This window comes from Gymnoscopelus microlampas (genome assembly GCF_963454915.1).
Source record: "Gymnoscopelus microlampas genome assembly, chromosome: 24".
Lineage (NCBI taxonomy): Eukaryota > Metazoa > Chordata > Actinopteri > Myctophiformes > Myctophidae > Gymnoscopelus > Gymnoscopelus microlampas.
Genome location: NC_139961.1, coordinates 9,165,836 through 9,186,248, shown reverse-complemented (window position 1 = coordinate 9,186,248; position 20,413 = coordinate 9,165,836). Strand labels below are relative to the sequence as shown.

The window sequence follows — 20,413 nt, the reverse complement described above, 5'->3', positions numbered from 1 at the left end:
ATTGGTTCTCAAAGTGGGGTCCGGGGACCCCCAGGGGTCCTTGGGGGTGATTCCAGGCGGTCCCCAGCAAAATGTGTTAATATAGCATATACTGTTTGATCCACTTTAACCTTTTATGCCTTACCTTGGCTATTGAAAAATAGCATATATACAAGCTATTTTTTTTTAAATCGTGACCAATGATACCTATTGAATATATAGATTTTTAAAGCGAACATTTTTTTACTCAAATATTTGCTTCTGGGGGGGGGGTCCCTGGAACAAAATGTTTTGAGATGGGGGTCCGCAGCCAAATACATATCATTTTGGGGGTCCTTGACATGAAAAAGTTTGAGAACCGCTGCAATAGAGGGTATTCATTTCATACAACAGAACATGGATGACAAAGAGTTAATATCATTCACCATAGAGACACCCTGTTGAGCACAATGTACAGAAATAAACACTCTCCTCCAGTGACACGCCAAACACAACGGAAACATAGAAAAGGAGACTCCATTAGGCAGTGGTGGAAAGGAAAGTAACTAAGAACATTTACTCAAGTACTGTACCTTGCCTTAAGCACAGTTTTGAGGTATTCTTTCTTTACTGGAGTACTTCCCATTTTCAGTACTTTTTACTTCTACTCAACTACAACTAAAATTCAAATATTGTACTTTTTACTCCACTGCTGTTATTTGACGACTTTAGTTACTAGTTACTTTGCAGATTTGGATTATTATTACAAAACGTACATCATCCACTTCAGCCCTATTATACATTCCGGCCATTTGAAAATAGCCGATCTACAAGCTCACAATGCGTCGCATCGCGACGCATTGTGAGCTTGTAGATCTGCTATTTTTATACAATTTATACATTTGAAAACTTGTGAAACGGAACATTCTGCATAATGAGCACTTTTACTTTTGGTACTTTGATACCAATACTTTTGTACTTTTACTCAAGTAAATTTAGATTTCCGGACTTTTTACTCGTTTTTCTACATTGCAGTACTTTTACTTAAAGTTAAAAAAAAAGGGAGTACTTTTTCCACCACTGCCATTGGCGTGTGACTACCTGAGGCCAGCGTAGGGGTCCGGGCCCCCCCGCTGAGCCCGCGGAACCTTCTTCCTGGGCTGAGGAAGAGGAGGAGGCTGCTCTTCACCAGCCGCCTCCCCTGGCCGCGGTCCCAGGGGAGCGCCCTCATCGGTGGAGCACGGGTCACTGACCTGTGAGAACAACACACAGTGTGGCTTTAACTCACAGCAGATCAGCGGGGGAAAGTAACTAAGTAAATGTACTCAAGTACTGTACTTAAGTACAATTTTGAGGTTATTTCTTTTTACTTTACTTTGAGTATGTCCAATGTTCAGTACTTTTAATATTGTACTTTTACTCCACTACAATCATTTGAAAACTTCAGTTACTAGTTACTTTGTTACTAGTTACATTAACCACTTCAGCCCTATATACATTTCGGCCATTTGAAAATAGCCGATCAACAAGCTCACAATGGGAGCTTGTAGATCAGCAATTTTTTTACACATTTCCTACATTTGAAAACTTGTAAAATGTCTGCTTTCTACTTTTGGTACTTTAAGTAAATGTTGATACCAATACCTTTGTAATTTTACTCAAGTACCGTAAATGATGTGGTCTGGACTTTTACTTGAAACATTATAGTATTTCAACATTGCAGTATTGATACTTTTAAGTAGAAAATGTGAGTACTTTTTCCACCACTGTATCAGATTGGATGACAGGGGGAACCAAGTGTGTCATCTGTTGAATGTGAGTTTACTGAAACGTTGTGCTGTTACTACCGTCTTTCCTACTACTGTCACTCTCTCCTTTGTTGTCTTGCTGCAGCTTTCCTGTCTGTCTCTCTCCTACACGGTCTCTCTCTCAGCTTGCCTACTGCCTGTCTCTCCTTTGCCGTCTTGCTCTCAGCTTGTCATCCATTGAATGTGAGTTTCCTGAAAGTTTGTGCTGCAATTCAACTTTACTCAGCTGTCGTTCTCTCCTAAAGTCTCTCACTCTCGGCTTCCCTACTGTCTGTCTCTCCTTCGTTGTCTTGCTCTCAGCTTCCCTACTGTCTTGTCTCTCCTTCGTTGTCTTGCTGCAGCTTTCCTGTCTGTCTCTCCTACACTGTCTCACTCTCGGCTTTCCTGTCTGTGTCTCCTTTGCTGTCTTGCTCTCAGCTTTCCTACTGTCTGTCTCTCCTACACTGTCTCGCTCTGAGCTTTCCTAATGTCTCTCTGGTCGCTCCACTCTTGCCGCTTTCCTTTTAAAATTACTGTTTTGATCTCTGTAAAGCTTTGTTTTACTATTTTCACATTTCTCCAGCTGCAAGACATTACATGTCATGACATTACATGTCATTACTTGTCATGTAGGTATTTTCAATGTTCATCCCCCCCAAAAGATTCATTTCCGAATTAAATTCAAACATCTGACTTCTTAAAGGGCAAGACCACTGTGGTAGAGGTTTGGGTTGTGTAGTTACCTTGCCATGATTAAAATCCAAATGTGGGCGAGAAATAAAAAAATATTGCTCCATTGAATTGATTAGAAATTGATCATTCAAAATATGCTCCGGATTGACTTACATTGAAACAGCTCTCAAAGTCACTCTTTTAGCACGTAAACAAATGCAAACAAAGTTGATTCAGACAATACAGAACATTACAAATTCCAGTACGTTTTTTCTTTTTTATAAAAAAATGTCCCTGTTCATTTTGCTATTTTTATTAGGAAGAAAACCCTGACTGGATCCGCGGATCCGGATGCGGATTTCAAATAGTAAAATCAACAGGAAGTTGACATTTTTATTGAATAAACAAACATTACTGGGTTTGGTGATGGTCTATATTGTCTGAATCAGCTTTGTTTGTGTTTGTTTATGTGCTAAAAGAGCACCGTACAATGTAAGTCAACGAGGAGCATATTTTGAATTATCAATTTCTAATCAATGGAGCAATTATTTTGTATTTCTTGCCCATCATGGCAAGGTAACACAACCCAAACCTCTACCACAGTGGTCTTGCCCTTTAACAGTGCAATGATGTTTAGCCAACATTGAATCAACTATTCGGGTACGTTTGGCAACATCTTAAAGAAAGTGACACGTTAAAGAGTTCCTACCTCTGCTGTAGGTAACCGTGGGCTCGCCCGGGCGTTGGGCAGCTTGGGGGCAGAGAGGTCGCCTCCTTGTCCCTGGGGGTCGGGTAGTTTGGGGGCAGACGGATCGCCTCCTCTGGTTTTGGGCAGTTTCGGGGCAGATGGATCGCCTCCTCTGAGTTTGGGCAGTTTGGGGGCAGAGGGATCAACGGTTCCGCGGGGTTTGGGCAGTTTGGGGGCATCGGGGTCGACCTCCCTGGTACGCTCTCGCTCTTGGGCTGGTTTGGAGCGCTGCTGGCGGGGGCCGGTGTGGCCGGCGGGCTGCTGATGGTTGTGGTGGTGTTGGTGCTGGTGCTGGTGGGGTTGTTGTTGCTGCTGTGGAGCAGCGGACCAATCCAAACGAAGCTCCTGCTCCTCTGTAAGTGAGAATGAACAAATAGATGGATTACCAAATTGTAGGTAGGTAGGTAGGAATAGCACTAGGTAGACTGACTGACTGACTGACTGATTGATTCATTGATTGATCGAAAATCATGATGCCTATCAGAGGGGGTGATGTTCTAAAGAAACTGTCCCAGAGAGAAATGCAGTGGATATACACACTCACTCAGTGGTGGAAAAAGTACTCAAATTCTTTACTTAAGTAAAAGTACCAATACTGCAATATAAAAATACTCTGTTACAAGTAGAGAAGTCCACACTTCAAAATGTACTTGAGTAAAAGTACAGAAGTATTGGCATCAAAATATACTTAATGTACCAAAAGTAAAAGTACTAAAATGTTTGAAAATAGCAGATCTACAAGCTCACAACGCGTCGCGATGCGACGCGTTGTGAGCTTGTAGATCGGCTATTTTCAAACAGCCTAGGTATAAAATAGGGCTGAAGTGGTTAATGTATGTTTTATAATATAATCATTTATATATGAAAAATAACTAGTAACTAAAGTTCTCAAATAATTGTAGTGGAGTAAAAGCAAATAAAAACAATATTTGCTTCTGAGATGTAGTGGAGTAGAAGTAAAGGTACTGAAAATGGGAAATACACCAGTAAAGTAAAAAAAATCCTCAAAAGTTTACTTAAGTACAGTACTTGAGTAAATGTACTTAGCTACTTTACACCACTGCACTCACTACTATGACACCCAATGGACTGAATGACGAATAGCTTGACATACTTTTTGGGTTAAGACTGTCTTTGATGCCCCTGCACTGTTTATTGGATGCGTTACTTTGTGATATATACCTCAAATTGCCTGTCATTTAATTAATCAAATCAGTGATTGATTGTTCTTGCATACAAGTGATTGGACCTTGGTGATTGACTTGAGATTTCAGCTGTAGGTGAACTCTGACCTTTTGTATAAAGTGAGTTGAATCCATGTGATATGAAGGCTCTGATGAAGGCTCATATCCGAAACGCGTAAGCATTCGTTTATTGGTGTGTGTGCCAATTTAAAAAGTGGAAATGTGAGTATAATTGGTTTGAAATTTTGGATGTGCTACCTTTTTGGGGATTTTTTTCAATTCCCACTTTGATGTGCGACAGAATGGGGTGTTTGATATCAAAGGATGTTTTGGGTCTCTGAAGGCTTGATGTACAGTACAGTAGTTTCATCTCAAACCAACAACACAGACTGCAGCACGGCAGGCAGGGACGTGCACAGATACAGTAGACTCTAAGTGGTGCTAGAGCACCTGCCCTTTGCCCTCTTGACCAGAAGTGCCCTTTTGAAAAAAGGTTTACAGCAGGGGTCTTCAACAGGGGGTCCGGGACCCCTAGGGGGTCCTCAGAGTTACTACAGGGGGTCCGCCAAATCTTTATGTGATATGATTTTTCTTTTTACCATAACCACTCGAAACCTAGCATCCCTTTTCTGAGGAGAACTTTAGCCAAAAATAGCAGATCTACAAGCTCGCAACGCCTCGCGCTGCGAGGCGTTGTGGGCTTGTAGATCGGCTATTTTTGGCAAAGAGGTATAGGTGTAGAGGGAAAAAAGAGCAGACCAAGTAAACAAAAAAAAAGTATAATTTACTTGAGCACCTGCCCCTCAAAATGTCTGTGCACGCCACTGACGGCAGGCTGCCATGGACAGAGAAACCTTCAGTGAATGGGTACAGTGAGCTGGATCGTGTGACAGCAGCTTTCAGCGCTTGTGACGTTGGAGCCAAATCAGTGAATGGATCTACAGTACAGTATGGAAGCACAAAGTCCCTATCTTTAAACCGTGAATGCACAAGTGTGCCTCTGCTTATAGGCAGTGGGATCATTTTCGAGTGGATTCTTTTTCCTTTGTAGCGAAAAGTTCCTTTTGCACACCTACTGGCACAGGTGCGTATAGGAGCAGGCAACCAGTGCAACATGAAAAAAAATGTAAGTCCTGCACACTGTCGTCACTTACAGCAGTAGTTTATTAGGCTAATAAACTACTGCTCTAAGTGAAGGCAGTGTGCAGGACTTCCATATGATTTTTCCTGCCTGGAAGACCAGATTATGGAATGGCAAAGTGGAGCAGTTGTAACACCTCTGTTGGAAATGTAAAAAAGCCAAATGTGACACCTTGTGGATAATGATATAACCACAGGTCACTCATAAATAAGGGCAGTTTTCTCATACCATATCTTATCTTAGCCCGTTACCTTATGTCAGCTTGTCTCAAAAGCCTGTGTTTGCTTACCTATCAGCATCTTCCTCTTTCGGCGTCTGGCTCGGCTACAGCAGCAGATGGTGATGATGATGAGGGTTAGCAGCAGAGCTGTAGGGAGGAAGCAGTGCGTCAACAAACACATCTCTGTCTATTCACTGTTTTTCATGTCAAGGACCCCCACATTAATATGTATTTGATCAAGATTCAATCTGCAAGCAGTGTTAGAAAAAAAACTAAATGATGTTTCTCCTAGTAAAAGACAGCAGAATTCATGAAAGAATAAAAAGTGCAGAACATACTCTATCGATCTGAATAAATAAATCCTAAAAACTAGAAGAAATCATGTAGAAATCATGTAGAAATAAGCATACCCATATAAAAACAATATCAAAACGGAATGAATTTCATCCAGTGAGTTCATCTCATCTATTTCAATGCATAGGAATGCAATACAGGGAATAGATGGGTTTTTTATGAGATAGCAAACAAACCTCCTCCAGATGCCAAGATGCCCACCATGGTCCAGAACTCAAAGCCAAACAAAAAAGGGGGGAAAATGGATTCTGGTTCTGTGGCAGGGAGAGAGGAATGGAGGAGATGAGTGTATGGTTTTATTTCAGTCTATGAACCTGTCCATTAATAACACCACAGAAACATAGATAAATGGTGTCCTGTGGTGTCCTTCATTTTTTTGAAAAACTATTGTTGCTATGTCAGTGGTGCTCTAACTTTTTCTTGTCAAGGACCACCCAAAATTATATGTTTTTGGCCGCCGATCCCCATCAAAATATGTTGTTCCAGGGACCCCCGCCCAGAAGCAAAGATTTTAGTTAAAAATGTAGTTAAAAAAAACCCATATGTATTCAACACAAATATTCAAGATTTTTCTGAAATGGCAGCTCTATACAAGCTTGTGCCGCGCTACAAGCTTGTAGATCTGCTATTTTTGAATAGCCAAAGTATAAAGATAAACGGTGGTAGGTAAAATCTAAAATGACACGGCTGCGTTCCCGGTTTCATGACTTGGCAATCAGCTGTCCAATTGGGCGGATCACTTAAGCTCACCTAAATCTGTGTTCCTTCCGCTTTGTGTGTTATGGTTGTTGTCATGCGGCGTTTGCTCCCACCACCACCCCGGCACCACCAGTGGGCTCTGCTATTGGTTTTGTTCCCCATGGGGGGTTGTTATTGTCTCCGCCAGGCCGAAAGGCATGGCGAGAGAGTATGTTTTACCCCCTGTCCGTCAGTCCGTGTGTGTGTGTGTGTGTCCGTCCGTCCGTCATTCTGTCATTTTGTGTACAGCTAATCTCTGGCACCGTCGGCTTGATGGCAGTGAAACTGTGCACACACACTCCCTGGATGCCAGAGCAGAACCTCTGCCCCACATTTTTCACATGGGCCTGTTATAGCGCCACCAGGAGGCCGCTTTTTGCAAAACACATTTTTGGACAGTACTCCTACAGATTTTGGCCAAAAATCCCACAAATCGGTACACAGTATATCTATAGTCATTAAAAGAAACGGCTCATTTCAGATTTCTCATATTCCATCCTGATTGGCAAAAATTGACTTTCAAAGTTTGCAGGAGTACTCCGCCTCGAACAAAATGCCTCAAATCATTAACACAGCATGCCATTTCCGTGACATTTTGCACACACATTCCCATTAGGCCGAGGAAGAAATGCCATTTGAAAATGTTCAAATCAGCCTCATGGTGGCGCTGTAACAGGCCGATTCGTGTTTTTACCTATAACTGCACCGATCAGTGTAAAACTTTGTATGCACACTCTATAGAGGCCAAGGAAAAACCTTTTCCCTGCATTTTTCACATTTGCCTTTTATAGCGCCACCAGGAGGCAGACTTATGTAAAACACATTTTTTGATATTAAGCCTTCAGATTTGATCCAAATTTCACGTAAATCGGTACACATGATCTTTATAGTCATGTGATCAAGACGGATCTGTTTGATTTTTCATATTCCATCCTGATTGGCTAACATTGACATGTAATATTTGCCCGTTTTGAACATCATGAACGCCGCGTCCGATTGTGGTGAAACTTTGAATGCACATTTGCACTACGTTGAGGAACAAATGCCACCCTTTTAACATTGGCCTGTTATAGCGCCACCAGCAGGTCAAATTTTGCAAAACACATTTTTAGAACAAAATTTCTCAAATCATGCATGCAGTGTCCGATTGCTGTGCACGGCCTAGGAATAAATGGCACCCTTTTCACATTGGCCTATTATAGCGCCACCAGGAGGCCATAATAACCTACCTGACCTGGCGGAGACTTGTGCTCCGAGGAGCACTTTTTCTAGTTATATATCTATCTCCCTGCTCTTAACGGTTAATGATGGTTGTCTTAATTGTGCTGAGCAGGGAGAAAAATGTATCAGAGCCTGAACGCCAAGATCAAATATTACATTCACACTTGTATTCTCATTCTATAATATTGGTTCAATATATTCGGTCTATAATATTAGTTCAATCTATTCGTGAGTTATCTGACTGAACTCACCTTTGGGGCAGTTTGGTGTGACTGGCAGGCTGATCTCTGAGCCACCGGATTTGGACACAGTGCAGGTGTAACTGGGCCCAGTGTCCAGTTTGTCCACAGGTCTGGTCAGAGTTCTGGTCAGAGTCCTCTTGGTCTCTTTAGCGACATCCTTCCCATTCTCACTCCATTTAAAGGAAAGATCCTTTGGTTTACACACATACATACATTAAATAGATTATGTGGAAGATATAGATAGATAGATAGATAGATAGATAGATAGATAGATAGATACTGTAGATAGATATTTTAGCTGTGCTGGCAGTGTTTCTTTTATGTTTCTCACCTGTGAAACATTGCAGGTCAAGGTGAAAGTCTTCTTCTCACAGGCAAACGAAACTGAAGGCTTCGGGATCTTGTCTGATTAGATTAGATTACATTACATTACATTACATAAGAGCAAAACTTTCACAGGCTAAAGGGTCATTCACACCAAGCACTGTAACTACATCGCTCACCACTGTCGTTGTGGTGTGGACTCTGCCATCCACTTCAGTTAAAGCGTTTTTTTTTTTTTTTTTTTTTTTTTAAGCAAAGCTTTCCAAGCGGCCAAATACTGTGGTTGACCTTAACTACTGTAGTTCAGGCGCTCAACCAATGGGCTGAGCACATTGGAACATGCCTGGAGGGAGTTCCTGACAGAGAGGCATAAAGGAAACTAATGCACATGCGGTTATGAGTCCACAAATACTTGTCTAATAATGAATTACTTGGACCCCAGCATCCCTATTCTGGGGGGAACGTTTGCCAAAAAATAGCCAATCTACAAGCTAGCTAGATCGGGTATTTTCGGCAAAGAGTAGATTTGGTGTAGAGTAAAAAAAGCGTACCAAATACAGTTGCAACTGAAGTCTGTTTTACTGAGAGTTTTAAGTGGTTAGTACTTTAATACTTGTTTAAAACCACTGGTTGAACATCATATCATAACCGCTAAAAGTGTATTTAGTGCATACTACACTAGAACAACATGTCATACTGTATAGTCTGGGTCCAGACAAACCGAATAAACGTTGGCTGTACGGCTGTATGCATTGGGCTTAAGGGGGCCACATGATCCAATAAAGATTCACATTTTTCACATAACAGGGTACAAAACAAATGATTGCACCCATGCATGCGCTCACTTGCTCACTCGTTCGCTCACTCGCTCGTTCACTCACTCGTACTCACTCATTCATTCCCTCACTCACTCACTCGTTCACTCACTTGTACTCGCTCGCTCACTCGCTCGCCCACTCACTCACTCACACAGAGTCACACCCACAGACTCTGTAACGTACCAGTCACACATAGATTCAAAGACGTTCCAAGATCGTTCACAATTTGTCCATCAGCATTATACACCTCTGCTTTGTAAATCCCTGCACTAGTCTTCTTCAAGTCTTTCAATATTAAGGAGCCAGATTTATCGATATCCTCTGCTTTCCCTTTGGCGAAGACCTTTTTCTTCCTATTGACTAAGACTATGTCATTGTGTTTCCATGTCATGTCATGATCTATGGTGAGCTTTCCATATTCCAGAGGCAGTGTGTAGGATGATCCCTCTGGGGCACTGCGGTCACACACCTCCCCACCTAGAAGAGGAGAGGAGAGGAGAGGAGAGGAGAGGAGAGGGGAGGGGAGGGGAGGGGAGGGGAGGGGAGAGGAGAATACATTTTGTGCGTTATAGTGATATCTGGCCCACAGTATGCTTATGGAACAGAATTCTAAGCGTGTGTGTGTGTGCGCGCGCGCGCGTGTGTGTGTGTGTGTGTGTGTGTGTGTGTGTGTGTGTGTGTGTGTGTGTGTGTGTGTGTGTGTGTGTGTGTGTGTGTGTGTGTGTGTGTGTGTGTGTGTGTGTGTGTGTGTGTGTGTGTGTGTGTGTGTGTTTTCATTGTCTTTTCCTCACCGAACGCTTGGAAACAAACAGGAAATGATGAATTTAGACTGCAGCATTATTCCAACCCTCAACACACACTTTCAGTGTCGTCAGGGCTGCCACGAACAGTGTTCCTGAACAGTGTAATGCTGCAGTCTTTACCCACTAAGGTGTTTGAAGTGGATTGATATTACAACCACAGTTTAGCTGTGGTTGTGATTATAATAGTTACTGACATGATAGTCGCTTTGTCGCTTTGGATAAAAGCGTCTGCTAAATGACTGTAATGTAATGTAATGTAATGATATAATAACAGAGATTATATGTCTGTGTTATAGTATCTGTAATCTTGATGCAGTTCATTGCATGTGTAAACAATTTGGTGCATTCCCATGGATTAGTGAACGATGTGAGGCCAATAATCTGTGAAATGTTACAATTCAATTGCATTTAGAAAAGAAACATGTGCAGGCAAAACTGTCTGTTCCTGCAAAGAGCAGGCCTCTGACAAACGTAGGTTTAGACATGAGGTTACTCATCTTATCTGCTATACATCCTGTTAACGGCTTCACAGAGCCTAGTTGTTGAAACCACAACATGCTAAGAGGCCACGTAGCACTAGTATACTGCACTGCACTGCATGGCACACTGCTGAGACAAACTGCTTGGTCTATTTTCAGTAACAATTTAGTTGTTTTCCATTCTAAAACAATGAGTAGTATATACATTTTCTTTAATTTATTTAATTTAATAATTGTTAAAAGATTCAAACATTTTCAAGATTTTCCAAAATTCAATGTATATAGGTTTAAAGTGGTTAAAGTAGTTCACCACAAAAAAAAATGCTTTTTTTCTATCAATTACACACATCCCCATGAAGCCTTGAATTCTTGGGGATTTCTTTTTTTACATTTTTATTATTATTATTATTTTTTGTCGCATTCTTAAAGGATTTTTTACAACCAAGGTTTATGTTTTAGCTTGTAATTAAAGTAAATAAAAGATGAGTGTTGAAACATTTTCATTTGCTGCTTTCAATAGTTTTAGCAATTTTCGCGATCTTTTTTACAGTGGGCGGGGGCATTCTGTCCGGTGGCTAAATATGTATTTTTTACACAATAAAAAAGGTCCCATGGTTTTTGATGGCCAGATGTGAGTTATTGGGGGCTAGAAGAGCTACTGTAAATAATAATAAAGAAATCATCGGGTTATTGTGTAAAAAAAAGACATATTTAGCCACCTGCCCAAATGCCCCCGCCCACTGTAAAAAAAAATCATGAAAATGTACACTCATCTTTTATTTATTTAATTACAAGCTAAAACATAAACCTGGGTTGTAAAAAAACAAAGTTGTCCTTTAAGCCAATGATGACCGGTGGAAAGATGCTAATATCTCCGGTAGTAGACTCCGCAAGTCTCCTACCGGAGACTCCACCGGTCAAAAAATTATTGTCTTAGGAATGCGACAAAAACTAAAATTTCTTCCAAAAAAATAAAAATAAAAAGTTAAATTCTAAATTGTAAACGGCAGCATTATGATTTGTTTTGAGGTCAATTAATTTTACTCAACTCCAATTCATAGTAATTAATGTTGCATTTCATATTCCATACATTTGTACTTAAATGTTAAACGTTTATAATATAATGTTAAACAGTCAGCCTTGAGTACATAATATGATATAATAAAACAGATTACATAATAACATAATGCAATCTGTTTTATCAGTGACCTACTGTATGGAGTGGTGTGGCGTCAATTCAACAAAAGGCTATAAAGGTACGTCGAGGTCACCTGGCTGACAGCATCAATATCAATGGTCAGCAAACACTCCTCTCATAGGCTATAGCAGGGGTCTTCAACCTTTTCAGGCCAAGGACCCCCTAGCCGAGAGAGAGATGAAGCAGGGACCCCCACTAAAATTGTGTTGCAGATTAAAGCTTTTCATAGATGTTGGACTCATGTTAATGTGTATTTTCAGACGTTTAACGACTTAAACCGTCAACACTTAGTAAACTTTCACTCGGTACTTGGTGTGCTCTGTTCCCCCCTCTTTGCCGAAAATAGCAGATCTACAAGCTCACAACGCCTCGCGCTGCGAGGCGTTGTGAGCTTGTGGATCGGCTATTTTTGGCTAAAGTTGTCCTTAGGATAGGGATGCTAGGGTTCAAGTGGTTAATGTAAAAAAACAATGATCCTATCACACAGAGATTTGGCGGACCCCCTGTAGCAACTCTGAGGACCCCCTAGGGGTCCCGGACCCCCTGTTGAAGACCTCTGGGCTATAGCAAAGGCTACAATGTAACATGACACATTTGCATAAATGCCTTGCCATTCTTTTTTTTTATTATTGAAGAATGCGTCCAAAGACGACCGCTCCTTTTTCATTTCTAATATTAATATGTAATATATAAACAACTATCATGAGAGAACGCCGCCACTATACCTGATTATTAACAATAATGCACAGCACTGGCCTGACCCCACTGGTGGAACATGTACATTTGATAAACGCAGGGGGAATACAAGTGATGTGGAAAATAGTGTAACATCTAGTGAAATCTGTCATTTTGTTCTGATTTGCATTTGCAGTTTCTTTACAATCATTTAATAACACAATAAGCAATACGGAGACATTTCATGAATTCATGTATTTTAACAAGTGAATCAAAATGTTTGTCTAGCGAGGCCTGGACCGCTGGCCTAGCGGTCCAGGCACCTAGGCTCCAAAGCAGCCTGACTAGCGCGTCGCTGGTTCGAGTCTCGATCTCACCGGCCTATGCTGCATGTCACATCCCCATCTCTCTCCCCCCATTTCCTGTCAGACTACTAGCCTATCAATAAAGGCTTAAAAGCCACAAAAAAATCTTTGTTTGATCAGGGAGCCAAGCTACGGCAGCCAGTGGTGGAAGAAGTACTCAGATATTTTACTTAAGTAAAAGTAGCAATACCATGATATGAAAATAGTCTGTTACAAGTAAAAGGCTTGTGTTCAAAAATGTTACTTGAGTGAAAGTACAAAAGTATTGGCATCAAAATATACTTAAAGTACCAAAGGTACAGTAAGAGTCATAAAATATTTGAAAATATAGCAGATCTGCAAGCTCGTCGCAACGCGCCACATCGTATTTGAAGCTTGTAGATCGGCTATTTTCAAATAGCTTAGGTATAAAATAGGGCTAAAGTGGTTAATGTATGTTTTATAATGTAATCATTTATATCCGCAAAGTAACTAACTAGAAACTAAAGTTTTTAAATAATTGTAGTGGAGTTAAAGTACAATATGTAGTGGAGTAAAAGTGAAAGTACTGAAAATTAGAAATACTCCAGTAATGTAAAGCACAATACTTGAGTAAATGTATTTAGTTACTTTACACCGCTGACGGCAGCTGCCATACCTTGCCATAACCAATTGATGGCCTGAGTGGTGCACGTCGTATGAATGTGTAATTCAAAAGTTAATACTGCATTCAAGTGTTTTATGCAAGTCATGTTTCATTGTGACCTCAGAGTACACCAGAGACAGAGACAAAGTAAAAAAAATGTCAACATGTATTACGTATAGCCTACTCAGAAAGTATTGTGTTGTGAATCAAGTGCCCTATTGTAAAGTAGTCTGTTCATGTCTACCAAATCCATGCAGTTTTAACGTAATTCTCCGTCGGTGTGAGTGTGTGTGTGTGTGTGTGTGTGTGTGTGTGTGTGTGTGTGTGAGTGAGTGTGTGTGTGTGTGTGTGTGTGTGTGTGTGTGTGTGTGCGTGTGCGTGTGCGTGTGCGCGTGCGTGCGTGCGTGCGTGCGTGCGTGCGTGCGTGCGTGCGTGCGTGCGAATGGAGAAAGGTGTGTTTAAAGTTTCAATGCAATTGTCCAATGCAGTGGTTCTTCAAAGTGGGGTCCGGGGACACCCAGAGGTTCCTGTCCCTGAGGGGGTCCCCAGCTAGATTAGTTAATATGGCATCAGAATCAGTTTAAGCACTTTAACTTTGGCTATTTTCAAAAAATATTGAATTTGTGTGAAAATGTTATATTTTTGAATAATTTTAACAACACACATCTTGCATATTCTTTTCCTGGCACGAAACCACTGGTCCAATGTGTGGCCCTTCACTCACTTTATCAAAGTCACTATGACCCCCACTGTAGTGGTGGAAAGTAACTAAGTACATTTAGTCAAGTACTGTACTTAATTTTGAGGTATATTTTTTTACTTTTTAAAATCTTTTTGACTTCTACTCCACTACATCTCAGAAGCAAATATTGTACTTTTTACCCCACCAAAATGATTTGAAAACTTTAGTTACTACTTACTAGTTACTGTACATTAACCACTCCAGGCCTATTTATTCTTTGGCTATAGTATTTGAAAATAGCAAATCAGATGGGTTACATATTTCATCCAATTAGGATGATTACCCCACAAAGATAGTTTATCAGATTCAATTTTATGGTGTTCCAGGTGTTCCAATTTTGTCTGCCCATTTTCTTTCATTCTTTCTTTTTTTAAATATATATGAGGTCTCTCTCCTGGTTGGATAAAATTGCTATCCTGAAAATGTATTTGCTGACTAAAGAGATGGGAGACCCCTGTTACTAACACTATATCAATAGTTAGTATTGGAATATTATAGAGCCATTTAACACAATATTAGAAAATCACTCACGCAAATTTACTTTTTTATCTAAAAAATTGGATGAATAAAGTAGCCTAGTTTGTATTAATTGTCCTATTATAAGCTAACGTTATCAAGGAAACAATATCTGGATAAAACTATTTAGCTATTTGCTATTTTTGCTATCATTTTGCATCTTGTACTACATGTTGTCATTGTATTTTTAACAGAAGTTACTGTGTGTGTCCAGGACAAATTTAATTTCCCCTGGGGACAATAAAATGTCCTATCCTGTTCTCCACATTTTGCTAGTATATAACACACAATCAAACAATTCACTTTGTACTTTACTTTTACTTTTACTTTTACTCTTTCTGTGGAAATGCCATACTTTGCATAATTATACATGAAAGGCACCGAAACCACACACTAGCAAAAATTATCTGTTATGTTTATGTATATTTTTTACGTCAGTTTCTTGTAACATTATGCAAGTTATTTTAGAAATAAACGTATATTATGCAAGCCAAATGAGGGACTGTATACCGTATTTGGGCAAAAGATTCATATCTGCTTCTGCTTGTGCGCCCACACACACACACACACACACACACACACACACACACACACACACACACACACACACACACACACACACACACACACACACACACACACACACACACACACACACACACACACACACACACACACACACACACACACAGAAAAAAAGCTAAATACTTCTTGAAATGAACATGATGAATATAAAGTTACAGATGAATAGCCAGAGGAAAGCAAAGATTTCAACATTTCTACTTTTACTACAATTACCGTGTCAGTGTAGATGACATTCTTACTACCACCTCCACCTGACTCAGTCAGAAATATTAAATGAACTTTGACAGAAAACAAATCAACCGACCGATCATCCAAATAGCTAATTACTGTAACTAACCAAATATCAGCCATGCTTCATAACGTCTTCACAGGGATTGGAACCCATTACTCGGGTGATATTTGAGAAAATAAATAAGGTGAAATTGTAAATAAAGCTAAATAAATGAATACATTTTTCTCAAAATAGTCGCTACAGAGTTAAAGGTTAACTGACGATTCATCCAAATAACTAACAAATTACCAGTGGTGTAAAGTAACTAAGTACATTTACCCAAGTACTGTACTTTACTAGCCAAAATTTTCAGTAGTTTTACTTCTACTCCGCCACATCTCAGAGGCAAATATTGTACGCTTACTCCAAGACAATTATTTGAAAACTTTAGTTACTACTGTAGTTACTTTGTTGATTTTGATTATTATTACAAAACATACATTAACCACTTCAGCCCTCTGCAGAAAATAGCAGATCTACAAGCTCACAATGCGTCGCATCGCGACGCATTGTGAGCTTGTAGATCTGCTATTTTCAAAAGATTTGTATACATTTTTATACGTTTTATATATTTGAAAACTTGTGAAATGGGACATTCTGCATAATGAGTACTTTCTACTTTTGGTACGTTAAATACATTTTGATACCAATACTTTTGTACTTTTACTCGAGTAAATTTTGAATTCCGGACTTTTTACCTGTAACAGACCTGTACATTGCAGTATTGATACTTTCACTTAAGTAAAACACGCGAGTACTTTTTCCACCACTGCAAATTACCGTAACAGAGTAATGAACAGACCTAACAAACAGACTAATAAACAGTACATTAACAGGTAGTGAGTGAGAGTCAGTTACCTGTGGAGATGATGAAGCAGAAACACAGCAAAAGGAGTAGTTTTGTCGACACACACACCTTCATCCTCTCCATCAGCTTCATCTTCTACTACTGACAGACGACAGTAGACGCGCCGTGTCGTCTTATCGAGGTCGTTTCCTCTGTGTGTGTGTGTGCGTGTGTGCGTGTGTGTGCGTGTGTGCATGTGTGCGTCTCTGTCTGTCTGTTCCTGTGTGGTTGTTTCACGAGGAAGTGATCCAGTCAAAGAGGCCCCTATAATAAACCATATCGCTCTTCATCTCCACACAACAAATGGTGTATTTATATACCACCTTTCTCCACACACACACACGCACGCACGCACGCACGCACGCACGCACGCACGCACGCACGCACGCACGCACGCACGCACGCACGCACGCACGCACACACACACACACACACACACACACACACACACACACACACACACACACACACACACACACACACACACACACACACAGATGGAGGAGGCAACCAGGCACCCACCTGCTAATCGGGGGTTATAGGGGTTCAGTGTCTCACGCAACGACACTTCAACACTAACATGGGGAGCCTGGGATTGTGTGTGTGTGTGTGTGTGTGTGTGTGTGTGTGTGTGTGTGTGTGTGTGTTTGTGTGGTGCGTATTAGTAACCCGGTGCAGCTCAAATTCTGACAGAAAACATCAACCTTTTCAACCCTATACGTTGTTGACCCTAGGGGTCATATCTTAAAAATTGCTGATCTACAAATCTCACAATTTCACCCACCTTACTTGTGATGTGACAATAAGTATTGAATCTGATTCTGATTCATTTTGTGGCTCGTTGTGAGCTTGTAGATCTGCCATTTTTTTTGCTGAATGTTCGTCTAATCAAGACATGCCCAGAATCAGGACACTTGCGTCCATGTGGTTAATAATGTCAGAAGTGTAATGAACAACAGGAACTTAAACAACGTTCCAGACATTGAACCCTCGTTAGTTCGGCAACATTTGATTCCAAACACACAAGCTGTCGAGAATCACATTTCCTGGGAAATGAATCACAAAGTGACACCCAGTGACGTCATTCTGAGTGGGTTTAATTTCTCACACAGTGAGAAATGAGTGAAGACAGTCACATGGTGACTAATAGTTGCACGTCATTCGGCTGGCCATTGACAGTTGAGGAACCGGCCACTGTTTTTTCCACCTGTGGGTGATCTGTGTCGAGTCCCTTACGGTTCTCTCCTTATAGGACAGACCTGTGCTGTTGTTGGTCTAGACTAGAGCAGTGGTTCTCAACCTGTGGGTCGGGACCCACATGATTTTGGGCGGGTCCCCAGATGACAGTCAAGTGATAATTCAAGGATTTAATACCTAAAAAAAGGGGGGGGAAAAGAAGGGAAAAAAAGACCATTACTGCATCAAAAGTAATCAATGAACTACACTATAAAAGCTGTTCAAACTTTGGCCAAATTGTCCAATAATATAAGAAAGAGGCAAAAAAGATTATAATAACCGATCTACAAGCTCACAACGCCTCGCGACATGAGGCGTTGTGAGCTTGTAGATCGGCTATGTTCACAATATTTATCTGTGGAACCGTCGAACTGAGTCAAACTAAATGTAATGCCTCAACTCCTAGTTCGAATATGATTTTTTTTTTGGGGGGGGGGGGGGGGCGTGGCATGAAAAGGTTGAGAACCACTGTTCTAGAGCAGCGGTTCTCAACGTGTGGTCCAATAAGGACCCTCAGGGTTCCTTGAGGGGGGGGGGGGGTTGTTCCATTTGTACACTCTCTTAGTTATGGGGGTCCGTGAAATAAAAAAAAAACGTTTAAGAACCACATGGTCTAGAGATGGACAGGTTGGAGGATTAGTGGCAGAGGAGGAGGAGGAAAAAGGACAACTTCAAGTCCATGGTGGAAAACCCCTCCCACCCACCTCTATATATGAGCTGTAACAGAGGGAGAGCACCTTCTGTCATGAGGCTCGTTCTCTCCAGGTGAAAAACAGAGTGGCTCGGGCGTTCCTTTAGGCCGACAGTCACCAGCCAAAGAAATGCTTATAGAAACCTGGCAGGGGCCAGTCGCACACTAAGTTCAAACTAAGCCTAGTTATAGCTTAAATGGCTTTTAAAAAGCCATTTAAGCTATAACTAGGCTTAGTTTGAACTTAGTGTGAGGTGGTGCAACTGGCTCTCTAGGAGAGTAATTCTTTCTCCACCACAATCACAGACTGTCTGTGAGCGAATATGATTTATCGTTGCATTTATTGTTGCGTTGTTATCGCGTGTATGTGGGAGTGCGTGGGGGGTATGCGAGTAAGTGTATCGAGTACTGTGTGTGTGTGTTTCTGTGACTGGTTTATTGCAGTGTGTATTGATACATTGTTGCACTGTTTTACTCTTGGCTGTTGCAAGATCCTGGATATCCCTCCTGGGGCATTAATAAAGTGTTATCCTATCCTATCGTCGCTGTCGAGCAGAAACCTCTTATCTCCATATTATAACCTTTTGTGTTTTTTTGTAAATGAACGCCCTACTTGATCATACTACAGCGTCACACAAAAGCTCCAAAAGTAGCAGATCTAGAAGCTCATAACGCGTCGTTTTGCGCCGCATTTTGAGCGTGTAGATCTGCTTATTTTTCTGTTTTTGAATCCTGAAAAGTAACAGTTTTGGACATATGAGGTTTCCACCCGACAGAGACAATATCCTTGTACAGTAGGCCTATGATATAGTGTGACAGGCCATGTCTAGCTGCTTCCAGGTCATACAGAGTGGGACGTCCCTTACATTTGGGGTGTAGTTCTGCTATCTACAGTATGAGCTAGCGAGCTATTGAAATGTTGTGTATATTTATAAGAACTTGCACTGCAGCATAGAGTTCCTAGTCATGGCTGCTTTTTTTGGTTCCACACAAAACATACAGTTATTTCTCAGTTTTTGTTTTAGTTCCTTGAACTAGTTGCATATCTGCTTCTGTGTGGCACCAGAGAATTGAGCATGTCTCTGTACAGTTTGTTCATAATCTAAGGCAGTTATGAATTATAGGCCACAGAACCCAGCTTGATAAGATATTTATTTCTCCCAACACACAAACATTTTAATTGCTTGTCATTGTTTGGTGTGATTATGGTCTGTCATTTGGTCCAGAATTAATTCACTATATACTGTATTAGATAACAGTGAAACTCTGATATAACCATTATTGTACGTTCTCTAGTTGTATTTGCTAGTTTGTACATGCAATAATGCAATAACCACTGATCTTAAGAGAAAGCCATTTTCATGTGCAACGTGTGGGATTGTGCAGTGAGGTACAAAGCCTTTGTAACATTACGTTACTGGCCCTTTTTGCCATCACAAAAAGCCTCAGCTCACTTGCCATGGACTCAAGGTCGGCTACAATATTAAGGGACTATAGTTCACCCAAAAAATGACTTATTTTCTATCAATTAAAGACCCCATGAAGCATTGAATTCATGGAGACTTTTATGGAGACAATGCACTGCGATGCGACGCATTGTGAGCTTGTAGATCGTCTATTTTCATTTGAAAACTTTAAATGGGACATTTTGCATATGAGTACATTTACTTTTGGTACTTTAAGTACATTTTGATGCCAATACTTTTATACTTTTACTCAAGTATATTTTGACTTCTGGACTTCTGCATTGCAGTATTGATACTTTTACTTTACATTTGAGTACTTTTTCCACCACTGATTAAGGGGTGAATATGTTTCAGTGAACACAGATAAAGAAAGTGAAGTCATTTTCAAGGAAATTAAACGTAGGTAGCCTGAAATAAAAGTGAATGTAATTCAGTGGTAGCTGTATGCATGTCCAGCCCAGTTGGTTCCGGCTTAAAGGGAAGCACAAACTCACACTTACCAAGTTA

The 20,413-nt window shown here is 40.7% G+C and overlaps 1 protein-coding gene across 2 annotated transcripts; it reads right to left on the bottom strand.

Moving 5' to 3' along the window:
* Nucleotides 1-937: 937 nt before the first annotated feature.
* On the bottom strand, nucleotides 938-16,605 carry LOC311040346 (uncharacterized protein). 2 transcript variants are annotated; one of them, XM_084050575.1, is made up of 8 exons: nucleotides 16,525-16,605; nucleotides 9,591-9,884; nucleotides 8,597-8,670; nucleotides 8,275-8,461; nucleotides 6,241-6,318; nucleotides 5,780-5,857; nucleotides 3,127-3,518; nucleotides 938-1,211 (listed from the first exon to the last, which is right to left on the bottom strand). In XM_084050575.1, the coding sequence occupies exons 1-8, from the start codon at nucleotides 16,595-16,597 to the stop codon at nucleotides 1,056-1,058; spliced, it is 1,332 nt and encodes a 443-aa protein (XP_083906701.1). In that variant the 5' UTR covers nucleotides 16,598-16,605; the 3' UTR covers nucleotides 938-1,055. The 2 variants fall into 2 exon arrangements, with proteins under 2 accessions (XP_083906701.1, XP_083906702.1); XM_084050576.1 differs by having other exon boundaries at nucleotides 8,275-8,455.
* Nucleotides 16,606-20,413: the final 3,808 nt, after the last annotated feature.